The following is a 19,952-nucleotide window of genomic DNA, read 5'->3' as shown; positions in this document are numbered from 1 at the left end:
GCGGTGCCAGGAGCCACCCAGGAATGGCCCAGCCCAGCCGGACTGCCTGCTCCCAGCTGGGCCCAGCACTCGGGGTTCTCTTAGGGTAGGAAAACAGCCCCTGCCCCAGCTCGGCCCCATGCTGTTTGCTGAGCAGCGATGGGCAGAGGGGCTCAGCCTCCCTGCTGCTCCACCCCAAGCCCCGGTCAGCACAGGGCCTCGCAGGGCCGTGGAAGGCCAGTGACGCAGCCCTGGCTGCCGGGGGGCTCATGGGGGGGCCTGGTGGCATTTGGGCCCAGTTTGTTGGGTTTCCCCCAGCTTCCCTTGGGCTTTCCACAGAGTCCTGTGGGACTCTGGCCCCTCCCCAGGGTGGGCGTTCGGACCCCATCCCGGGGGTCTGCCGGTGCTCCGCTGCGGGGGAAGGACCGTGACCCTCCTCCCGCCGCTGCCGGAGCTTTGGCCCCGTCTCTGCCGCCGCCGCCTCGCACGGAGGCTCGGGGGGGACACGGCGGCCTCCCGCGGGCCCGAGCCGGAGCAGCGGCGGCTGTTGGGGGCGGCTGAGCCCCCTCCCCGGCCGGCTGCAGCGGCAGCGGACTCGGCGAAGCGGGGGCGAAGGTCCGGCGGGGCCGAGCGCTGGGTCCCCGGGGCCGAGCGGGTCCCCGGCGCGGGGCTGCGGCCCCCTCTGCCGTCGAAGCGCCGCGGCTGCAGCGGCCGCGCACCCGCCCGGGGCCGCGCCCGGGGCCGCGCGTGGGGCCGGTGCCTTCCGGTGCCGTCCGGTGCCGTCCGGTGCCTTCCGGTGCTCGCCGCCCTGCGCCCGCAAGCGGAGGGGAGCCTTCCCCCCGCAGCCGGGCGGATGCAGAGCCGCTGGCGGGGCGCGGGTCCCGCTGATGTTACACCCTCGGAAACATCATGCAGGGCCAAACAAGGCGTTTCCAAGGATGCGATGGTCCCTACGGTCCCACCCGAGGGCTTCGAACGCGCCCACCCTTCTCGTCGCCCGTCAGGGCCTCGAAGGAAGCGGGGAAGCCCCCCGTCCCTCCTGCCCAGGCTGTGCCCACCATCGTACCCGGCTGCTGATGGGGAGTCCGGGGGGCTGCCAGGCCACAGCCCCAAACAGCAGCAGTGATTGACCCTCCACTTCTGTGGCACGGGCGGAGCCGAGCCCTGGCCCTGCTCCAGGCCCCGGCACCCGGGGTCTGCTGCCTCATGGCTGAGACCCGCTCCCGCTCCCACCCGTGCCCAGTGGCCGGCAGCTCTGCCCGCTCCCACCGGCAGCACCACAGTCGGTGCTTGCCCAGCCCCGCTGAGCTGCCCGGAGAAAAGCAGAGCAGGGAGAGCTCCTAAACAGGGGGCAGTTGCCCCTTTCCTGCTGGTGTTTTGGGGTGGGTTTTCCAGCTGTGAGAGAGGGACATGGGAGCCCCCGCCCCCACAAAGGCCCCGGGACAGAAGGCAAGAGCCAGAGAGGAGAATTTAAGGAGTTTCTGATAAAACAGAGGAGCTTTGTGGTGAGGAACGAGCCTTCCTGCAGAAACATACGACGCGGTTGCAGCAGGAACGTTTCTCTCACTTCCAGGATGTTATTTCTGGCTGAAGCTAGTGAGACATGGATGGACCCCCACCTCCCACCATCCCGGGCTCTCTGGAGGCTGCCAGGGTTTCGGAGGACTCAGGGCACCCGTAAGAGCAATGAACACCTCCCTTGTCTCCACGCACCGTGCCAGGAGGCAAAATTCAGCCAAGGAAGCCAGGCCTCCTCCCAGGCTGCGATGGCGGCCCTGGTACAAGGCGTGGGAAGGGGGCCAGGGGCCAGGAATGGAGAAAGGAGGGGCCCTGAGAACCAGCCCCAGGCCCCCCAGACAGGAGCCACAGGCACTAGGGAGCACCTGCACCACGGACCTGGCTCTGGCAGGGCAGGCTGGAGGCATAAGCTCTTCACTCATCCTGGGTGGAAGATGCGCAGAAGCAGCTGCGCTCATGAGGCCAAGTTCAGCTGCTGCACGAGGACTCAGGGCTGTTCTGACAGGCAATTCAGAGCACCTGAGATGGGAGGACACGATCCCGCAGGGCACCCCAGGGACAGACCCGAGGTCAGCATTCAGCCACAGAGCCTGCCCTGGACGTCGTTCCTCTTAGGGACCACGAACGTCTGCTGCCGACAGCCTCCCGAGCGCTGGGCATCCCACCCCTGCCCACGCAGCAATGGAGCACTCGCCCAGGGTGGGAGAGGATCGAATAGAAGAGGCAAGGACTCATTTTCTTGCTTCTGCCATCACAACGCACAGGACTGCGGCATCTTGGTCTCAGAAACAAGACAGGCTTCTGGCTCACTTTCAAATCAGGTTTTTAATTAAATAAATAACGGCGCGGGGTCTTCAAGGCAGTATCACTTCACAGTGTAGGGCTTGGTGGGGGGGAAGGGGGGAAAAGAGTCCAGCATTGGGAGCGGCTCAAAGTGAATGTGCTTTGTAAGAAGGAAAAAGAAAACCCCAACAACAAAAAAAAAAAAAACAAACCCAAACCTCCTCCCCCAGCAACTCCCCCTCCTTGTCCCAGCCCTTTCCACCCCTCTCCCTTAAAGTTATGTGGAAAAAGCCCACACTCATGTTGAAAGACCCCATGCGAATCTGTAAACAACACTGAAGAACATAAATAAGAGATTTCTGCCTCCCCCAGCCTCCCCTCTCCTTTCACTAGGGCTTGAAACAAACCGAAGAAAAAATGGTTTCAGGAAAACTAAGAATGTTCTTGGCTGATGGAGAGGAGATGCCAAGGCCTGGCCCTCCCTGGGAGGGCTGCCCGTGCTCTCACCCTGCCTCCTCTTCTCCTTCTAGCCAAGGCGCTTCCTCTCTCCCCGAGAAAAGGGGAATCGCAGCCTGGGCAGTTCCACTATGGAGCGGGCACTCGTATTTGCTTTCTGTTTCCAGCAACTGGGAGCAGCCGGAGGGGAGAGCTCCGGCTACTGCATCGGGCCGACAAAGTGGTGCCTGGTGATGGCAGCTGTGTGTGGCCGGAGCTCGGCAGCTCTCAGCAGAGCTGGCTGGGAAATGAACCCCTGCTAATGCACGCCAAGCCGGTCTGGGGCTTGGAAGAGGAGAGACAAGGTCTGATCCTGCCATCCCGTGAAGCTGCCTGATGCTCTCTCTGTGCTCCCGCTGAGCACGACTTCACAGGGCCGGGTAAAAGGAGGATGCGGGCTGGTGGCTTTAGTCATCTTCCAACTCCCCTGGCAGCAGAACCAACTGCAGGATCAGAGCCCAAAGGCCTCTACCAAAACAAGCAAAAAACCTCCACTCAAACCCCTTCCCAAATGCAGACAATGGCTGGAGGAAGGGAACATCTGCATCGGAGCCTTGCCCAGCAAGTCAGCAGACAGCATTCCCTGCACGGAGAAGGGGAATGAGAACACGTGGATTTAGGCCAGTGGCAAACCCCAGACCTGGAACATACCCAGGCAGCGAAGCAGCTCCGGACTCCAGCGTACCCATGAACACGCCACTGTGGCTCTCTGGAAAACAGCCAGCCACCTCGCTGCCATGAGGGGCCACCCTTGTCACCTCCTTGAACATTGCTAATGGCAGTAAAGACACACTTTCCTCTCAGAAAACCGAGAGCTTTTTTTGTGACACGGAAAGGGGCAGGGATGCCCAGGGACTGGTGTGCTCTCCTGCCAGGGGCTCTGTGCTGGCACCGGTATCCTCTAGTCTACTTGGAGCCCTGGGAGCTAAGTAACCTCCTCCTCCCACAGCTGACAAATTGTTTTAACAAGTTGGGAGTTACAGACATTTTCATCTGCATTTTACCCTCTTGTACTGCAGCGGTCAGCAAGGATCAAGTCATTCACTAGTAACAGAAGCGGCAGCACTGCACCTCTCTGGGGCCAACGTCGCTTTGTGGGTCTAGAAACTCCCCTTACCCCCCGTACAAGTTCTCCATGGCCCAGCACTGCAAGGGAAGGGGAGAAGGACTTCAGTGCACACAGTGCTACTGCACCACGCAGGGTCCCTTTCCGAGACCTGACGCTTCTGCCAGAGGGCTGAACCAGGCCACATCCCACCCACAGCTGGCGGCGGAGGGGGCAGGAGAGGTCTGAGAACAGCAGGCAGGCGCCTGTCACAACCCACGGCTTGGGAGTGCAGGACAGCCACTGGGAGGGGAGCGGGGAGAACGACTTCTATTGCAACACACTCTGTGGGTGAAGGGCCAAGGCTCCTCACCTTCCTTTGGCATCGCCATGCCTGTCTCTGCAGGCAAACTGCCCGGCAGCCCAGTGGACCGTGCTCCCTGTGGATCTCCTAAGCTCTTGGGCCTCCAGACCGCACCCTCCATCCCAGCCCCCAAAGTGCCAGTGATACAGCCCTGTTCTCAAAGCATCTCTGCACTCAGACTGTCCCACTGGGCCAAGGGACGTCTCCCCTGTCCTGAGGCAGAGACTCTCCGAACAGCCTGGAATTACCTGGGGTGACACATGGTCAACAAAACAGGGGGGGATGGACCTCCCCCCTCGCTAGAGCCAGCCACCAGCTTTGCATGATTGTGTCAGAACACGCTGGAGCAGAAAGGTGTTTGGTTGCACTGTAGCCTTGGATCAAGGAGGATGGAAAGACGGATCCTGACCAACAGCTCCAAACTGTCCCTACAGAACAGTGGAAGTTCCAGGATTTCACTCAGTCAGGTCAGAGTCCTTGCTGGGTCTGTGACAAGTTTGTGACTGGCGACTCTCACTGTGACAAAGGCTCCGACCGGGCCACAGGTGCCGGGCAAGCCTGATGAGCAGTCAGAAAACTATTTACATCTCCGATGCCAATGAGGCCAAAATCTGTGACCGATAAGGACACTTGCGCAGGGGCCACCACTGCCTCTGGGTCTCTGTCCAAATCCACAGGGCCAGCAATTAAAGGCAAACCCTCGTTAAGGTTTGCAGGGAGAGTGAAGTCCATGGTTATCGTCTCGCCAGAGCTCTGCAACGTCTCCTGCTTCTCTGCTAGTCCTGGTCCTGCCGGCGGCAACGCGTAGAGCCCTGATTCTGAGGGGCTGACAGCGTGTTGTGTGCAGGAAGCAGAGATGGTGCCCGAGGACGTCTCCTCTGTAGGGTCGAAGGAGCAATTTGTCTCCGAAGGAGTACTGCACTCGTAGCCCTGCCCTGACTCACTTACGCTGCCCAGGCTGCAGGCTGTGCTCTCCACACTCAGGGGCTCTGCACACCGCAAAGGAGGGAAATGTGGGAGATGGACAGACAGGGAGGAAGAAGGTGTGGGGGACAGCGAGTGAAAGAAAGCTAGAGTGAGTCCATAACATACAAAAAAACCAGAAACCAGTTCAATCCTACCTAATCACAACAGTATTTGTTTGATGGCACAAGTGTTCCCTTATTACATCAACCAAGACCCCTGCCAGCATGTACCGAAGAAAGGCAAGATGCAGACAGCAGATGGGAGGCCATCAGTGTTTCTATGGAAATTAAAGGAAATCTCACAGAGATACTCCAAGATAAGCCAAATCCTAAGTCCTCTCCCCTCACGCCAACAGCCCCTGGGAGGTGCCTACACAAAGCCCTCGTCTGCGCTAGGAGGGTGAGGGAACGAACCCATTTCGGGCCCCCTGGGAGGCGTCTCACAGCCAGCCCTCTCCGAAAGCAGAGCGCAGGTACAGCCCCACTTCTGGTGCCTCACATCAGCCTCCGGAGGGGCTGCCTGTGTCTGTGTGTCAGCGCACGGCAAGCGCCTACCTCGGGTGCCCAGAGTCAGTGCAAACCCTTCTGCTTTGGGCATGACTGAGGCCACCCCTCCAAGCCCAACGCAGGAACTACTCTTTTTATGCCACTAGTGGTCAGTGTAGAGACAAAGTCGCCTTTGCTCACACCAAAATCTGCCCAGGGCTGTATTTCACACGGGGCAAAGCAGGCGCACCGGCAAGGTGCAGGGAGAAGAGCAACAGCTGGATAACGGCAACAGGAGAAAGGCAAAAGAGGGTCTGTGCCGCTGAGCGAGTTATCCCCATGGCCGACAGAAGAAAAGGAAGTTACCTGTGCTCTCTATTGCTATCTGATCTTGACTGAAGTGAGAATCCAGGCAGCTAGTTGCAGAGGGAATTGGTGGGGAGCTCCGAGAACGACTGGTGTTTTCTCCTTCACCCCCATCCAAGTCATTGTCGGTGTAGTCCCTGTAGGAAAAGACAGATAGCACTGCCACCACCTGTTAAGCAGAAAGATGCAGGCAGGGAAAACGGCGACTGGGATTAAGCCCCATCGACAAATAAAGTAAGAGACCTCCCTAGAATGAATGTCCATCCCTCCTTGGTCTGCAGAGCTCAGTTCAGACTCTGCACTGAGGCAATCGCAGTTAACCCAGTGTGGCTAAGACCAGCCCGTGGTAAACCAGAACGGGCTCTGCAGCTTTCCAAAACAAAAAGCTCTGTGCCCCAGCTCTCTATGAGCCTCAGCCCCTCCCAAAGCGAAATAAATGGTCAAATATTCTCCACAGGGAACAGCCAGCTTCACAGAAAGACTGCAGTGGGTTGTGACAACACTAGGGCACCAGCAAAGAGCAAGTGATGGCTAAATATTTTCCCACCCTGGAGGGATTTGAGATTTCAGGTGTTTTCCTGTCTTGCATCAGAATTTAAAAAAAAAAATCTAAGACTTAATCTAATTTTTAATTGATTCAACTTAAGATTTCATTTTGACCTTTTAAAACATTTGTTTCAACCTTTTTTAAAAGTGTGTTCTGTAATCAGCATACATTTCAAAGTGAAGAATTTGCCTTAAAGGGTGGTGGCAGGAAAAGAAACCAATTCAGGTTCCAACTGCCAGAAATAGCGTATCTTTGAACTTAAAAAGCTCCCTTCCCCAAACCTCACTGAACGGAGTTATTTCCCGAGATCAGCCCTGAATCTCTGACTTAGCCTTAACTTTTGTGCATGCATGTGTCTGAAACAAAACAGTACTTTCTGACACAAGAAAGTCCACATCCAAGCAAATAATTGCTTTATCTTCCCTCCCACAGTGTTTATGTTCTGAGAATATCCAGTGCATCCCTCCACGCTCCCACCCAAGAAATCTTCTAGAGCAGAAAGCGCAGTCTTTTAAGCAGAGGTGCTTTGCAGCACGAATCTTCACTGGGAGGTTAACATTACTAATTTTAGTGTGAGAATATTCCACGCACGTGGCTCCAGGGTGGAGGACGTACTTCTTCCTTCCTAAACGAGTCTGCTGAGTGAAGTAGTCATAGCGCTCTGATTTTTTCCACATGTAGTAATACTCCACGCACTCGCCCACTGACCGCGTGCGGACCTGAGGAGAGACATCCTTGTCAGAAGGCCGTGCATCCAGCTGGACCTCATGGAGCAAGGACTATTCTCCCATTTAATCAGCACAGAACAATAAGTGCATTGCGGTAATTTACATTGCTATGGACACATCTACGCTGCAGAACAGAAGCACAAACTGAGATTTCCAAGGTGGTAATCGGCCAGAGAAAGAACTCCCCACAGTGCACAACTGTTCTCGCAGATCCCAGCGTGGGTTCGCACACGGTACACTCGTGCAGGACCTTCCTGCCTTCCAGTAGCACGCTCAACAGCGAGAGAGCAAACCTGCATCCATTTTCACTGGCCAGCGTCAACATGCCCACAACTAATCAGTGGTAGAACTGGACTCTCTGGTTCTGCCAACTCCCAGCACAGCAGCATAGGTCCTGGGGCCCAGCTCTCCCTACAACAGCATCTTTCATTCTAGAGGACCCCAGGGGACTTTACAAAACATCCACATGCTCAACTCACTCATTCACAGAAGTACTGCAAGGGCTGAGAGTTTGGAAAGAACTTTTGAGACTCCAGAAAGGGCTAATCAGTAATTAACTGACATCACTCATGCAGGTCAGTGGTGTTTGTGACTTCTCCCACCTGGAAAATAAGGCAGAGCAGGGCAGTGAACAGCCCATCACCTGCTAGCATGAGTCAACACAAAGCCTGGGGTCGGAACTTGGCAGTCCTGAACTTCCTGCATTAGCCGAGGCTCAAAACATACCTCTGGTGCAAATGCACGTGCCTCCTTCCCTTGGTCTTAGTGGGACGCAGGGGTGAGCATCCTTACCTTGTTTGCCTGGATAAGATGGAAGTTTTTCCCATGGACCCTGAAGCCATGTTCAAAATTTCTACATTCTTCCTCACTCCAGGCACAAAGCTCATCTATAGCAGAAAGAAAAGAGGAATTGGAGGAGATGTACAGTCTAGAAGAAGTTACGTGTGCCTTGATGTTTGGGGGAGAACCCAAATACGGGGGGGTTCTCACCTCTGATAACCTTCACGTTGAACCGTAACCTCCGCAGCGCCTCTTCTGCATTGAAGTTGCATTTAACCAGTTCGTACAAAGCCTAGAAAACAGAAGAAAACCACTCACAGCACGTACCTGAGCAACACACCACAAACCAACCTGCTCATGACTCACGTTTGTGTCATAAAACTCATTTTTTCCAGGAGCCACTTTGCCACTAAGCCCAGCCTGACCATCAGCATAGATCATTCCACTTTTCAAGGCACAGGATTATTAACCTGGGACTGAAGAGACGCAGTTCTACCAGCAGCTCTGCAGATTACGGGTGTGCCTCTGTGTTCCTGCAGATTTACTGCGAGAATCTAACCTGGCCAGCTTAGAGGAAACACAACTGCTCAAAGTTCCTTAGCCAAATGTTGGACCTTCTTCTAGCTCCAAAGAGGAATTAGTGTTACAGAGGACAGATCCAAAAGGATGTTCCTGCTGCAAGCTCTGGCTCAGAGAGTTTGGGATACTGGGAGAACACAGTCCCATCCTCTACTTGCCCGGTCTGTTACATGCATTCCACAAACATCCGTTACTGTGTTGGAAGGCAAGTACTACGCCAGACAGGCCTGTGATTGGATCCACTACAGCCTTTTCCAGTCTTCCCAACAGGAGGGTGAACAGCCTCCCGAGACTGCAGCTGACACGCACACCCTCCCTGATCCACGAAGCAGAGGATCACTGGAGTTAGGTCTCATGCTATTTCAAGGGGGTCTCTCATTCGGGATCTCTGTAGGAAACACTGCACCGTTACGCCAGCACCGTCAGAGGACGTGCGAGCTGCAAGGAGCCCCCGTACGTACCTGTTCATTGTCCTTCACCACCTCTCCTTCGGGCAGGCTGCTGCTCAACAGCTCGTCCCACCGCCGCTTCACTGCACGGTATAGGAACTCTTCAACCTCTCTCTCGGGGAGTATGTTTGGGTCCCACAGCAGCTGATCCTCATTCTCGTAGGCTAACAGAAAAAGCACTGAAATAAGCTAATCAAACAGAGAATTCTGCTGCTTTTGGGAAATGCTCTATATGTACGTGCATGGGAGAGACAGAAGGAGGGAGGAAATCTTTGCTTGGTTCTCCAGCCTGGCACTAGAGATGACGACCACCTCTGAGAAGGTGCTGCATTTTCCCTCCTGATTTTTGGATGCAGATAAGCTTAATACTCTTTATACCTCTTTCAGAGCCCTGTGCACAGGCTCAGCTTGTGTCCACCTCTTCAGGAGGGTTGGTTGACAAGGTTTTTGTTACCACATTCTCAAAAGATTGTTGCTTTGATTTATTAATCCTGGCAACTAAAAACCCGAGGTTCCAAGGTGTCTTTTCCAGCACACAGTAAACAGGAGTGGGAGGCAAAGGCAGCTTTGAGCTACAACCCTGTCCTAGACACAAAACTAAGCATCTGCAAGGCCGTCCCTCCCCTGTGATAGCCTGTAATGCTCCTCCATGAGCTGCTCCACCCACACACAATAGCAGGAGCACACTGCATCACTAAGTGATTCTTGCCCCTTTCAGCTTTCAAGGTTCTTAGTCTGTGAGAACACAGCACACAACAATGCAAAGAGATGTTTAAGCAAAATAACAGCACAGAGGAAAGCAAGAAGAAAGACTCTGCAGTAAAAGAAAAAAATCATTAGAAATATTGAGATTTTTCTATTCAGATAAAAACATTAGCACCCTCTCTACTTAACTCTTTTCTACAGGCAAAGGAACCAACTCTTCTGCACTGTAGAATCACTAAAATCAGTCAGAGGGACTACAGAGAGGGCATAAAAGACCCCATCAGGATCTACTATCAGCTCCTTTCATTTCGCACCGATGCAAACATACAGGTCGTGGGAAACGCCCTAAATCTGTGGTCTTCAATACAGAAGGCTGAGAGCACTGATAAAGTAACAGTAAGAAGTTCGAGAACTGTATCGGATAAATCTGAAATGGTACCTGAAAAACCGGTAACTTATCTCCCTTAACTAGTTTGCTCAGAGATGGCTAGGATAAAAGAACTAGGGAGGCAGCAAGTAATTTCTGAAGAGGTGGCTTTCTGTCAGCTGTCTTGTGCAGAAACTCACCAAGCCGGTGCTAGCATTGCACTAGTTGTTAGACACAATCTGCAGACCAAGGCACCCCCATCTACTCTGCAGACACCCTATCAAATTGGAAACCGGTCAGCTCAGGGGAGTACTGAACGAAAATAACTCTGGCTACTTAAGGAAGACGTCAGAGAAGAATGAATTAGAACATCTCTAGACGATGCTCCTTCTCTTTGGCTACTGCCGAGACCCCCTCCTCCAAACCTGTCACACCAACCCAGTTCTCATGGAGCTCCTTAGCTTCCATCGCTGTATTACCAGCCCCACGCAAAGAGGCTGGGTTAAAGCTAGCTCAGGGGTAGCTGTAAATTCTGGTGTCAACACCGAGAGGTGCCAAGCCCAGAGATACAGAGCTGAACTGGTGAACCTGGGCTGCACCAAATGCCAAAGCCAGCAGCCCTACGTCCAAACGAGACACAAAGCAGGTTGCCTTACCTTTTTCACTGTGCCTGTTCAAGTGGAGGATGGGAATAGTGGCTTGGTACTGAGGTCCAACCATGATCTCCTGAAATACCACCACAGAGAAGTGGGTAGGTTGAAACAGAAAATGCTCCACGCGGGCACTGAGGCGTACGTCCTGATTTAGGGACTACGACACCACGAGGCCTATCTATAGATCGGTAGTCGTCACTGTCACTATTACTTCTGGGGAACACTGACTATTTTATAGGGCAACTAAGAAGATTTACTACCAACCAGATGGTACTTTGGGGACCTCAGGCATTTACATAGTTTTAACATTAAAGATAGATGGCAAGCAGCTAAGGCTGAAGATAAGGAAATGCAGAAGCTCTCCTGCAGCCTTCACAACCAGGATGAATTTGGAAGTCTGCTCCTCTCTCTTGTAAGATGGTTCCCCCTCAGTAAATCCTGCTGGGAATATTGCACAGCATTTCACCTTTACAGGGCTACAGGCTGCAGTTTCATTTTACCAAGGCACAACAGCATTTTCCGTATCTGAAGCAGAAGACAATTTCAGATACAGATTTCAAGATTGTATTAAAAAAGACCTTTTGTAACCCACTTCTGCCACCACCTTCCACCAAATGCAAAATGCTGAGCAAAAGAAAATAAAAGAAAGAAACTTTCTTGGGGAAATACCACAGTGTTTGGTGTCATGCTTTCCTCAGACTCAGGCGCATTGTATTAGCTCCCCTTCCCAAGGCACTCGCACCATTTACCTTCTTACACTCGTTGGATGGGATGGAATCCTCCTCTGAATCCTCAGCCATGGAGGAAGCACATGGAGATGAACAGGGCTCTTTGTCTTCATCAGCAAGGAAGTTGTTTGCTTTGTGGGAAAGGAAAAGATCTGTAGTTACGAAATGTTGTTTTTTTTTTTTTTCCCCCTATTGCTCTATGTTCCCTCTCCTTCCCATCATTTTCTGTCCTAAAGTTACACGGTCCACAGCGACAACTTACCCGTATCTTAATTTTCTCCTTTTAAATAAAAGGATTTGCACACTTCCCACATGGGTAGTGCCGACCAAGCTGGGGAGCTCAGACTCGTTGCACGGGACAGAAGGAATAAGATCACTTCATGCCGAGTCTCCCTCGTGCACTCTGGCTTCCCACGTGCTCCAGTATTTAGGAACGGCCACTACATCACACCACTAGTACTACTGAATTTAGTCACTTCCAGAGATGTCAGATCAGGTACTGATGTTTCAGACTGCCATTACAGCAGCCAGCAAAACAATTCTCACTTTTTCAGTGTTACGAGTTACAGCTAAAGACAATTCTCCCCTCGTCCCACTGCTCATCTGTGCTCCACCATGTCCTAACCAATGCTCGGTAACACCATTGGCACACACGTTCATTTGCAGCCCCCAGAAGGAAAGTGGAAAACCTGATGTTAGGAAACTAAGTGACAAAATGAAGAAAAACATTCTAGTCCTATCCTGCACATCACATCTAAGTAAAAACCAATTACTTAGCAATTAGTGACACATACAGCCAGGCTGGTTTGGGAATAGGTCTGATGCATCGTGGGATGTGACGGATGGAGTCAGATCATCAGCTGAAGACTGTGTCTCCTCCTCTTCTTCCCCTGAAAGCAAATCCTTCGCTATTTGTTCCTTTTAACAACAACAAGAAAGCGAAAAATATTTTTAAATTAAAAAAAAATATACGAGGGGAGGTGAGGCCTAGAGTAAAGCATTTCTGGCCAAAGGTGGCCACATCCCGAGATCTCTTCACCCTCCCATAGCCTGTCCAAAGACAGATCCTCTCTCACGCTCCCCACCACCCCTACGTTATTTTCCCTAGAAGCACTTCTATGAGTGTCCTGTGGAAGCCAGAGAGAGAGAGAGGGTAAGCAAGTGGCCCTTTATGTAGAGCTCCACTCACAGCAAATCTCTCAAAGATCCTGGAAGGAAGAAAACACCCAAGCTTTCTACAGACTTTAGCTCAAACAGGAGGAGCCACAGCTTCACCTGAGAAGATACAAACCTCCCCTGACTCTCCACAGATCCACATCTACGTGCAAAGACTTGTAACCCGAGTTCCATAAAGAGTTATTACAGTGTTCTTTTTAAAATGGTTATCCTTTCTCCGCTCTCCTCTAAACTCTTTACATGGACACTTCTGCACCTGGCTTCCCTCACTGGGACACCAGAACCAGACAGGCCCCCACCCCTGGCACTAGTCAAACCTCACCTGAAAAGAGCCACATCTCAACCTCCAAGGCAGCACCATCACCTACAGCGAAGGCTAAGGGCATACACCCAAGCAGACAGCTGCTCTTACCTTATCCAGAGTCATATCTGGGAGATTTGGAGTAATATCATTGCTCTCGCTGCCCTGCTCCGAGATGGGATCAGATGCCTCATAGCCATAAAGTGCAAGCAGCTCCTCAAATGGCATTTCACTGCTCTGAGCAAGAGGAGGACAAAGCTTCATCAGGAATGGAACAATCACCGAGTACAACACCAGCTGCAGTGAACACAGAGATATGCAGAGGCAGTCATGGCAGCTCTGCTCTCCTGGGGGCTCTGAACTGCCCTGGGTAATGCTGCACAATGAAGGAGCCATAGTCTGTCAGGACCCACCATAACCTGTTCTTCTCAAAGGCAGGGAGAAGCCAGGAACTTTCACCCCAAAGCAATACAGTCAAGGGCATTTTTAAAATACATTTATTTTTCATACTAGATTTCAGGCTGGTGAAGAGGCCAGACAGCACAACTGTATTTATACGGAGGAAGGGAATGAGCAATCCCTATATTAGTCCTGTGCCTGACCTGAAGAGACAGTCTCTGCCACCAAGAACATGCTTTGTGTTCCACCGAGGTCTCCGTGGGACCACCCACAGGAGGACCACGTCGTCTCATCTTTGTGGTTCCACTGTGAAGCAGACCCAGACCCAGCAGCACACACCCAGCAGCCGACGGCTCTTCAGCAAGGTGAGCAAAGACCACCCCATCAGAGCAGCCGCTTGGCAGAGGAAGACTCCAAGATGTACTACTGTCACCTGTGGTCAAAACCAGTCCTTCCTATCCAAATGCAAACCTAAGACTTGTCAATGGGTGGACCTAAACACAGCACATTGCCAGTTGAGCAAGTCAGAGTTCCTCACAAAAATCTTTGGTACCAGTACTGTAAAAGCAAACAAGAAAGTCCAGCAGGTAATCTCCCTTCCCCTCCCTTGCTGCCTTTACCTGAGAGGCACTGAAACTCTTCTCCAGCTCTTCTAAAGACTTCTGCTTCTCCTGAGTATCATCCTCTTCTTCCCTTTCTTCCCGCACACCATAGTTCTGCGAGAGGATCTCTGCTAGGTTCAGTCGATGATCAGCTGAGCCCATTGACACAACTGCAGGGATTAGAAGAAGCTGGATACTAGCACCACCACCCTGGACCGAATCTTCAGAGGCAACAAAGCTTGGGATGATCCCTTCTTGTGCGTGTGCAGCCACGATAAGCCAGAGGACGAGATTAGGTAGAAAGGAGCAAGAGGGGCTGGGGAACACAACTGAAAGAAGTCACTCTGTGAACGCTAAACTGCAAAGCCTGGCTCTGCACATTCAAGCGCCACAGCTGACTGAAAGCTGTATCTGAAAGTTTTCTGAGCATTTGGGTGTCTCTCCTGACTGGATTCGCTAGTATCGTAACACGTGACTGCACACTGCAGCCTTTCCTTCGCCCCAGGCCTTTTTAGGATAATTACCCCTTATTGCAGAACGGGCAAATGGACACTTGTAGGAGCTTCGGCATCTTTAAGACTTTCCTCCTCTGTCAAACGGCATGGGAACCAACCAACAGGTTTGGAAGATGTTGGAAGGAGAAGGGAACGGACAGGCTGATCACAGGAGCCTTGTTTCCTCTGGAAACCAGACCAACAGACACATACTTAAACTGTGGCTACCTGCTGCACTCTGAAGGCCAGGCTCTCCAGGACATAGACTGCGGGCTGGATACGGCACCACCCTCGGGCTCTGCCTGCCAACCGAGGCCTTCGAGAAAAGAGAAAAATATGTCTGAGACATCTCTTATTAAAAATATAACACGCCTCCAGCCACTTACCCCGCCAGCAAACCCAATTAATTCAATTTCAAAGCAAAAGTTAACAAAAATCACACAGGGTAGCATTAGAAACTGTGCTGTGCAAAAAGAGCTCTCATCAAGTGTATTTAACAGCTCTTCCGGGCCTCCTCTCCTCCAGATTCATCACCTTCCCCTCAGTCTCTGACTGCGTATGGCGGTGTTTCCGTTTTATCTTTTTTACCTTCAGCACTCCACTAATTATTTATCCTCTCACCAGTTTAAGGCCTCAGATCTTTATGGCTTACATCTTCGCTTAAAAGAAGGACTTTGACCCTAAGCCGTTACTCTAAATGCACACACCATGCTTGTCTGAACACAGCGTTTTTATGAACTGACCCACTCTTTGGAGAGGCAGTCGGAAGCAGCCGGCCACAACACGCGGGCTTCTCCCTAACGCCTCACCGCACCCAGAAGGCTCAGAGGGGTGAGCAAAGAAATTTAGAGCTAAGCAGGCAGCGAAGGAGTCTGGCAGGACTGCAAGCGGCACAGGCGAGGTGAGAAAGGGTGAGACAGGTAGACACCGAGAACAGGCACCTGCTTCCTGGCATTCAGTGCTCGGTCAGAAGTTCAACAGCAGTATGGGCTGAGGCCTGGAAAACAACCCAGAACATCTGCTGCTCCTTGGGCTGCTGTACATGGAAATGCTGTTCATCAAGTTCAGCCTAGGTAGGGAGCAAGCAGGTAATTAACCGATGCCTTTGGGTGACTGAGAGCATCCGACTGCGGAAGAAAATCATACTGTCAGTCCCCCAGTCACCAGTGACATCTTTTTACGATCCTCGGCCACTAATCATCTCAGCCGTGCACCATCACTCCTCACTTAGTCAGCGGGAGCCTGGGCACCTACGATGCTTCAGTACGAGGCAACTTAGTTAAGAAAACATAGTGCAGCTTCACGTCAAAATTCATCCTCTAACAACAGAGACCGGTACATACCAAAAAAAGCCACCCCAGACTTTGGGTCCTGAGTTAGTGCCTTCAGGTGTTAACAAATACCCTGTAAATCCCGTAACGACTAGAGAGGCAGCTATTTTCCAGGTCTAATTACTGCTACGACAACAGCTGGCCTGGACGGCAGCAGAAGACACTGCCATACGAGAGAAGGGCTGAGAAGGAGGGAGGGAGGGAGAGGATCTGTGAAGCAACCATGGAATTCTTGCTCCTTCCTCTACCAGGACTGGTGAAAAGAAGATGCCTCTAGCCCAACCGGAGCACCCTGTGTGCTAATTCACCACTCCCAAGTGTCTGATTGTTAAAAGCAAAATAACCCCACTGGAGACCACTTTGTCTGGCTGCACACAGAGCCCAGTGACTGTGCACACTAAGAAAAGGGAGGAGTTCACGGTACAATGAAAGGAGAAGGGGACGGGAAGGATTCAGACAGCCTCCATTTTGAGGATGGGCACACCGGGAAACGGCTTCGAAACTCGGGAAAGTGTCAATGGCCCTTTGTGGGGCTTTGCTGGAATGAGACCAAGTACAAAACCCCCTTGGATAAATCTTTCCAAGCAAACAACCCCAGTTTCATGAAAAGGATAAGGGTGTGGTTCACACTTACCCCTCTATTCTTGAGCAATCTGCAGAACTCTCTTTCCTGAGACAATGATCTATATATCGACTGTGCCTCCTTTGCGTGGGGATCAATAAGGAGCTGCATGCAAAGGATTTTGAAAACAAAGACTGAAACTGTTAGCAGTGGATGGGGTGGCTTGAACAGATGTCAAGAAAACTTCAGGAATGATGAGATCTTACGTTAACGATCAGGTGCTGAAGTGAAGAGTAATAATCACCATGGAATAACTACCGCTGCTGTGTTTGGGCAGGGAAAAGAAGAAACAAGCGACAGACAAAGCAAATGGCCCGTTCCACATCCAAATTTAAACACGTGTGAAACTGAATGATCCCTCAGATTATTTATAAATCCAGAAGACCACGGAAGCAAGACTCAAAGGAGCAGGGGAGAAAGGCAGGTCTGGCTTAAACATGGAAATGATGACAGAGAGAATATTCCTGATTACACTGGCTGCCGAGGCCACGCGATGCGGCGTTACTTCGTCTGAAGGCGAGGCAGCTGCAGGCTGACACTTGAAATCCAAACGTCACACGGGAGGCAGAAAACGCAATGGCATTACAGGCATCAGAAAGGCAGCAGCCACACCGAGGCACTACCAGGTATCTCCAGATCAGGAACGGTTCCTGGACAAGGTGTAGACCCTCCTATTGCTGGCAACAGTCTTGGTCACCGAGAAAGGTCACAGTGGTGAACTCCATTTATTTTTGACAGTGCAGTATGGTGCTGGAAAAAGGCTCCTACATCCATGGGCCGTTTAATCTCAGGGGGGAAAAAGGAAGATCAAAGTCCTTTAATCTCTCTCTAAGTTTCCCAGCAGCTGCTTTCCTTCCCGTTGTCTCTGGTCCTCAGGCACGAGAATAACTTGCCTCTCTCAAAAGCTACAGAGTTGACCAGTCACTCTCATGTTTCTATTTCTGGATGACTCCAGCACTCCCTCCTTAAGTCTGGACTCAAGTTGTTGAGCACATGGAACAAAGCAACAGCCATGTTTTAGAAAACACAGGCAGAAAGGAAGAGGCCTGAGCTTTTTGCACTGACAAAGCTGTTTTCCAGCGCAAGGCAGACTGTTTGTCCAGAGAACTCCTGGAGAAAACCCTTCAGGCTGAAACCACTCTTGCAAGAACACAAGGAAAGCAAGAGAAGGTTTCCCTTTCCAGTGCTACTACTTTAGTGACTAATGGGGTTTCCTGAGCTAGTGTAACATCTATTTCAGACTTGGCGAGAGAAGCGCGTCTTGTTCCTTCGCCTTGTCCATACCACTTGACGTGGGTCCGCTTTCTACGAACTCCAGCTGTGGCCAGAGGGAAATGGTACGAGTAGAAATGGATTTCCCTGTAAGCTATGGACCTGAAAGAGCAAACGATGAACAGAGGATGAGACACACAGGTCATCTCTGCTCAGGAAAATCAGCGCCCCAATAGCATGCCATTGCAACGCCACAGCAGAGATACTCTGCAGTTCACACCTCATCTGTGAGACAGCGATGGCTCCTGGATGTCCCCACAAGAGACTCACGTGCACAGTGGCAACGTGGCGCAGCGTGCCAGGGCGGCACTTCAGCTGGCTTGGGATGTCAGCCCAACAACGTGCCGAAGTAACGCTTCAGCACAGACCAACGCAGCACCCTTGGTGCTCCGCCAAAGGCAGCAGCGATGACCAAACCATGCTGGATGGGACGGCAGGCGGGCGAGATGGCACCTTCCTCGTGCAAAACGCTGACATACCCTGAAAGCGAAGCCTTGCCATCGAACAGAAGTCATCTCAGCTAGTGATGTTCCGAGACCCTGCGACAGAGCAGCCAGCTACCTCAGTGTCTTCCAGCGTCCTTTTCCCATGTCATGGTCACCACAAGGATCTCATGATGGAAATGAAGTGCAGGTGTGCCACGACAACCGTTACAACCAGATGGGGATACTTCAAGGCTAGGTGACTATGCAATAGGGAATGTCACCTCCAGCCGCAGGTATAGTGGAGCAGTGGCAGTAACGTTTCGGCACAAGGCACCAAGACAAGCACATCACAACGGGAGAGGCGGTAGGGGTGTCCCCACCTGGCACCAGAGCACAAGCCCCCTCGGCTGGGCAGTTCTCCCTGTCCCAGTCAACCAGACAAACCATTCTCGTCGCCTTCCCCAGCCCTCGCCGTTCGCACTCCCAACCTCCGCGCTCTCCTGCTGCTCGGGCCCCGTCGCTTACCTCCTGCCTTCGCAAGCCCTCTTCCAGCAGCTCCGCACCCCTCCGACCCCAGCAACCCCAACCCGACACCGCGGGACCCCACTTTCTGCCACCCTCTGCCAGCCTCCTCCAGCCCCCGCTGTCCCGCCCGCCGCCCCCCGGCCCCGTTCGCCCCGGCCCAGCCCCAGCGGGTCCCCCGGCCCAAAGCCCCTTGAAGCGCTTCTCCCGGGTCCCTCTCCCGCAGGTCCGGCCAGAGGCCCTCCCTCCGCCGCGGGCAGCCCCGCTGCCGCGTCCTCCGGCGCTGGCGGGTGGGCAGAGCTGGCGCTGCTCCCCGGGCCCGGGCGCTGCCCCGCCACCCGCCCCGGCTCCCCCGCCGGGTCCCGCCCAGGTGCCCATTCCTCTGCCCGACCCCGCCGGCGCCCTTCGCCCGGCCGCAGTGCCCCCTCGGCTCCAGGCCGCCCCCTGCACCTCGACTCGCTGCCGCCCGGCGCCTCGGCGCCCCTCGGCCCGAGCGCCCCCGCCCCAGCGGCCCGCGCCGCCCCATCCACCCCGCAGCCACAGGACCGCGGCCCCGGGCTGCCGGGGCTCGGGGGGCCGCCGGTGCTTTCGCCCGGCCGGCGTAGGCGGGAGGCCCGGAGGCCCGGCCCGGCCCGGCCCGGCCCCGCGCGACCCCGACGGCGGCTCACTCACCTCCGCCATGGCCGAGCGCGAGCGGCGGGGGGGGGAACGGGACGACCGCGGGCCCCGGATGTGGCGGTGGCCGCTCATTGGCTGCGGCGTCGCGAGGGCGGGCGAGCGCCGGGGGCGCGGCGGGGCGGGCGGGGCGGGGCCGGGTCAGGGGGCGGGGTCGGGGGTGAGGGGGCGCCGGCGGCGGGGCCCGGGGCGGAGGCCGGGCCGGGGCCCTTCTCCCGCAGCCGGGGCGCCGCTAACGGCCGCTCACCGGGAACGCGGCTGTCGCTCGGGCCGAGCGCCGCGGCCGTCCCCCGCCGAGGAGCGCGGCTTGGCCCCGCGCCCGCGGTCAGACCCGCCTCGGTTGTCGCGAAGGGCCGCGCGGCTTCGAAGGCCGCGGAGCCCCAGCAGTGGCGCAAGCACCGGGACTCGGGCGGCTGCGGCCCGGGGCAGCACACGACCCCTGGCACCGGCGCGGGTCGCTGTAGAAAGGAGGTGCTGGGGGGAGATGCCCGCACCCATGCCGCTGCCCCCGTGAAAGCGCCGGCACCGGTGCCCTTCCCCGGCCGAGGAGGGCGGGGGCCGCCCAAGGTCCGGGGAAAGCCGGCAGCTCAGCAGGG

The 19,952-nt window shown here is 54.0% G+C and overlaps 1 protein-coding gene across 1 annotated transcript; it reads right to left on the bottom strand.

The window, feature by feature from the left end:
- Positions 1-2,540: 2,540 nt before the first annotated feature.
- Positions 2,541-15,477, bottom strand: MIER2 (MIER family member 2). The gene is made up of 13 exons (XM_086477337.1): positions 15,451-15,477; positions 14,738-14,825; positions 14,034-14,185; positions 13,126-13,311; positions 12,332-12,455; positions 11,559-11,668; positions 10,813-10,882; positions 9,097-9,248; positions 8,267-8,348; positions 8,069-8,163; positions 7,140-7,267; positions 6,002-6,138; positions 2,541-5,173 (listed from the first exon to the last, which is right to left on the bottom strand). The coding sequence occupies exons 3-13, from the start codon at positions 14,175-14,177 to the stop codon at positions 4,698-4,700; spliced, it is 1,704 nt and encodes a 567-aa protein (XP_086333463.1). The 5' UTR covers positions 14,178-14,185; positions 14,738-14,825; positions 15,451-15,477; the 3' UTR covers positions 2,541-4,697.
- Between the last annotated feature and the right edge of the window lie 4,475 nt (positions 15,478-19,952).

This window comes from Leptosomus discolor, chromosome 24 (assembly GCF_034619465.1).
Source record: "Leptosomus discolor isolate bLepDis1 chromosome 24, bLepDis1.hap2, whole genome shotgun sequence".
Lineage (NCBI taxonomy): Eukaryota > Metazoa > Chordata > Aves > Leptosomiformes > Leptosomidae > Leptosomus > Leptosomus discolor.
Note: the sequence above shows the minus strand (reverse complement) of the source record. Positions and strands in the feature narration are given on the sequence as shown.